Consider the following 4,767-nt stretch of genomic DNA (forward strand, 5'->3'; position numbering starts at 1 on the left):
TGGACATTAGTTCTTAAAAAAGGTGGTGGGCTGAAGAGATGGCTCTGCAGTTAAGAGCACTGGGATCTTCCAGAGGGCATGGCTTCAGTTCCCAGTCCTTGTAAAGCACCTATAACTTCAGTTCTAGGTTATGGCCTGCCCCTTTATGGCTCCTATGGGAATTGTACAAATTCTCATAGGAGTTGTGCAATACAGATTGTGCTATACAAATTGTGCTAAACAGACCTACAAGCAGGCAAAAATCCACACACATAAAAATAACTAAAAGAGGGGATACTATAAGTTAGAATATTCTTAATTCCTACCCCATTTTTCCCCAGCACATATTGTTGAGTGCTTCTCCCGTTGAGATCAATTTATTCTTTCCCTGAGTCTGTGTGTTTAAAGACTGCATTTTATACCTTCCATATTGCTTATTTGATACTCATTTGATATGTATTCTTTGTAATACATATTCATAATACATCGTTTTTAATTTTTACTGTTTTTTTTCTCTATGTGTACTTGAGAGTGTTGGATTCTAGGACTTACACACAAATGGAAGCTGCAAGGTGAGCTCTGGGAATTAAACCCAGCTCCTCTAGAAGAGCAGTCAGTGCTCTTAACCACTGAGCCATTTCTCCAGCCCCTCCCCCATAACACATCTTAATGAGATTCATTGTGAGATGGCCATTCCAGCTTCTCACTTACATGAATCATTCCCAACTGTGCTTTTGCACCTCAAGCACTGGCACTAACCCCAGAGCCTAGCGGTCAGTATTCCATTATCAAATTGAATATTTGCTTTCCATGTGTGAGACAACATACAGGATTAAGTTGAACAGCTTTTTTAAGTCTTTGCCCTAAACTATACCCCATTCTTCTGACTTTCTTCTGACTTTTATTTTTCTTCTGACTTTTATTTTTCATTCTTACAATTAATTTATGATTAGTTTTTCTGAATATGCTTGAGGTCAACTTTTAGTACTTAACCATCTTCTTTGATGTGTATCTTGTGCAGGTAGGGTGTGCATGTATCTGTCACAAATGTAGTGATAGAATATGACAATTCATGGGCTACAACATCATTTGTTTTCTCTTTGATCACAATTGATTTGATGTTTTAATATTTTATACTGTGTTATTTTTGTGTAGATTTACCTTTTCTTTCATTATGGCTTGTATATTACAGAGGGAAAATACTGGGATCCATGGAGCTATGTGACCAAAATAATTTTCTGCCTGCTCTCTACCCAATTATAATAGTGTTTTACCATATACATATATTTATATATACATGTGATGGAGTAGACACTCTCCAAGAGGAAGTAAATAGTAACTCACACACGCATGTACACACACCATTCACACTCACAAGTTAATTTCTAACATGGGTCTGTAGTGGAGGTATCTAGAAGTGGCCATCAGATGCACCATTTATTCTTTAAATATTTTCTACTTTGCTATCACTGGTGTCAAAGAAGAGACTGTGTTTTCCCAGAACTTCTCAATGTTTCTCCTCCTGATACAGGCTCACAACGATGGATGCAGCAGTCCCGAATAAACTGTTGGATCTTGCTGTGCAGAGTCTGCTGAGCAATGAGTCTGCAGCAATCCAAGCTCTGGAGGACATTCCAAGAGAGCTTTTTGTTCCATTGTTCATTGCTGCCTTCAAGGGTAGGCATAGGAATATATTGAGTGCAATGGTAAAAGTTTGGCCCTTTTACTGTCTCCATATTGGATCCCTAAGTATTCAGGAGGCTCACCATGAACTCCTGAAAGCCATGATTGAGAATCTTCCAGTATGTCCTGCACAGAACTCCTCTCCTAGGTAAGGTTGTATAGTAGAGACATGATAAGATTCAGGAAGTTATGCCATAGCCTACTACTCTCTCCAGAAGTAGTAACAAGTGCATGCTGAAGATTTATGTGAGAGCATGTTGGCCCAACACATTTTGTTATGAAATCTATGTTATTGGGGCCATATTTTTGATGTGTTTTATTTCTTAAAAGAAAAAGCAGAGCTTTAAGACTGAAGACGATTTAAGATGTAAAAGGATGGGGTAAAGGAGGTTGAATTTTCATGTGAAATAATTGTTGGTATTTAGTATAAGGAATGCCAGCTATGGCTAAAATGATTTGTTCTATTTCATTTTAAATTCACATTTATTAATTTTTTTATATCTTTTTCACAATTTATTCATTATATGTCCTGATTGAAGCCCCCTCCCACAACTCCTCCCTGTCCCACCATCCCTCCCTCTTCTTCCCTATCGTCAATTGACAACTCAGTCTCCATTATATATCCTGATTGAAGCCCTCTCCCACAACTTCTCCCAGTCCCACCTCCCTCCCTCTTCCCCCTTATCTGCAAATGACAGCTCAGTCTCCATGCAGGAGCCAAAGTAAGGGAAGCAGGGGCTGCCTCTGTCACGAACTCAGCTGCCTGCTCTTTGATCACATGCTCCTGGTAATGCAGCCTTACCAGGCCACAGAGAAAGAGGATACAGGCAGTCCTGATGGGGCTGGATTTGTTCTTATATGTCATCATTGATCCTACTGGGTTTAATTATCATTTGCTATTTCTCATATATTCTATCTGCTCTTTTCCTTATAGGAGACCTAAATTGAGGATCCTAGATTTGAGACAAGTCACCTACTCTAGGATCACATGTCGTGAAGTCAGCACCAAATCACCTTTATGTTTTCATTCTTGTGCTTATTCTGACCACTCTATCACTAAAATAGAAGGACATCTTCGTTTAGGAAATTCAGGATTTGAGACTCAGTCACTGAGGCCTGTGGAATTACTAGTGGAACTTTTCCTCGATGGCTCCTTACTGCAAAAGGAATTTTTGGATTTGCTTATGGGTAAAGTTGAGGAGAGTTCAGGGTCTTTGCATGTGTGCTGTCGAGATCTGCATGTTGATAAATTGTGTAACTACAAATGTACCCTGAAATTTCTTGATCTCAAGTATGTTGATCAGTTTTCTGTTGTTAAGGGATTCCTGAGTGATATCAACTGTATCCTGTCTCAGATGGCCCACCTACAAAGCCTTAGTCTGTTTAAAGTCTTTTTTCGATCTTTGAGGAAGAAAGACTTTAAAAATTTCCTCAGTCACTTGCATCAAATGGAAAACCTCAAGGAACTCAACTTGGCTTCATTCTACCTTAAAAATCATCTGGAAAAAGTGCTCAAGTAATAGTCTGCAGTAGGTCCCTGGGTTCCCTCAGTAGCCTATTGAGACAGAAGAGAAAACCTTCTTGGGTATTCCTAAGCTCCTCATAATATTTTATGCATTCCATTTCATCACTTCTGGGAATTTGAAACTGAAGAAAGACAGGAGTACACAAATTATGCATCCAGCAATGTACAGATACTACAATAAGTGCAGAAATACAAGGGTGAAAATATTCTAGCCCTGCAGATATCAGGAGGAGGAGGAGGAACTGAGATAGGGGAAAACATTTTTGCTATAGCCCTGAAGCACATGGTTATAGATGTCCATAACTCATAATATCAGATCACTTTGATAATCTATACTCTCCAAGATAGAGGCCATGATAGTAGAGGTCGTTATTTGGGGACTGTCCAAAGGGAATTTCAGTTGCCTGCTCTTTTTTATTTCTCCCTATTAAGAAGGTGAACTAAAATCTACAGTGCATAATATTTAAAGTTATGAGTGGGTTAACGCTTTTCTCTTAATATTTCTTAGAATTATCTATTCTACCATACTGTACACATTCTTTAGATGAAAAGAAATTGTATCTTAGTGTTGAAAACTAAACTGTCAGCTGGATGTGGTGGCATGTACTTTTAATCTCATCATTTGGAAGGCAAAGGCATGTAGATTCTGTGAGTTTAAGGCTAGCCTGGTCTACATAGTTCCAGGATAGCCTGAGATACATAGTAATATTTTGTCTCAAAAACAATGGGAAAAAGAAAAGAAAACTAACTTTCTCAGAGTCACAAAACTATTAAGTGAATTAAAGCACACACTGACACATTGATACTCAAGTATCATACAGTGAAAATTAGTTTCTTCTAAAGGTATAGTTTTTCTCATTGAGTTTTCATTGTTCAGAAGCTCTTTGTTGTTATTTTTCCTCCCTACAGATTTGTACCACCTGGCTTGGATTTCTTGTGTCTGCCATTCTGTAATCTCTCATCCAGAGACTACCAATTTCTGTCTCAGAGTCCTCAGGCCACCCACCTAAAGCTTTTGAATCTTAGTAACAACACAATGTATTGGAATGATTTGGAGCCCATTTGCACTCTTCTGGTAAATCTCTCTGGTATGCTTCTATATCTAGAGCTAAATAATTGCTTCATAAGTGATTCTGCAAGGATGTATAAGGGGGGAATGCGAGATGAGTGGGAAACTCACAAGGAATGATGTGAAACTCACAAAGAATCAATAAAAAGTTTTTTTAAAAAATAACTTTGCCTAACTGAAATCTGAAATGGCCCAGTCTTAAACAAAACAAAACAAAACATTCACCCTCAACCCAGGATACAAGAGAGGCCCTCTGACCTTGGCAAGTTAGGTTATTTTTACACACATACTTTCCAGAGCTCTCTCCACTTTTCTCTCCATGAAGGCAGCTCTCAGTTCTGCTCATAAGAATTTACACACTACTTTATACAAAGAGGTTTTGACCAATTCTAAATTACCAACAGTGGCAAATCAGTTCTTGGGCTTAAATATTCTGTAGTTTTTGTCTTTGATACCGACACATTTCTTATTTGTTCCTTTGTCATTGTTTTCACGTTTTTATTTTATATTT

General features: G+C 38.2%; 1 protein-coding gene across 1 annotated transcript; it reads left to right on the top strand.

Moving 5' to 3' along the window:
- Window positions 1–1,520: 1,520 nt before the first annotated feature.
- Window positions 1,521–4,376, top strand: LOC129677661 (melanoma antigen preferentially expressed in tumors-like). The gene is made up of 3 exons (XM_055608304.1): window positions 1,521–1,810; window positions 2,597–3,178; window positions 4,097–4,376. The coding sequence occupies exons 1-3, from the start codon at window positions 1,521–1,523 to the stop codon at window positions 4,374–4,376; spliced, it is 1,152 nt and encodes a 383-aa protein (XP_055464279.1).
- The last annotated feature ends 391 nt before the right edge of the window (window positions 4,377–4,767 follow it).

This window comes from Psammomys obesus, unplaced genomic scaffold, assembly GCF_907164565.1.
Source record: "Psammomys obesus unplaced genomic scaffold, mPsaObe1.curated_primary_1811, whole genome shotgun sequence".
Classification (NCBI taxonomy): Eukaryota; Metazoa; Chordata; class Mammalia; order Rodentia; family Muridae; genus Psammomys; species Psammomys obesus.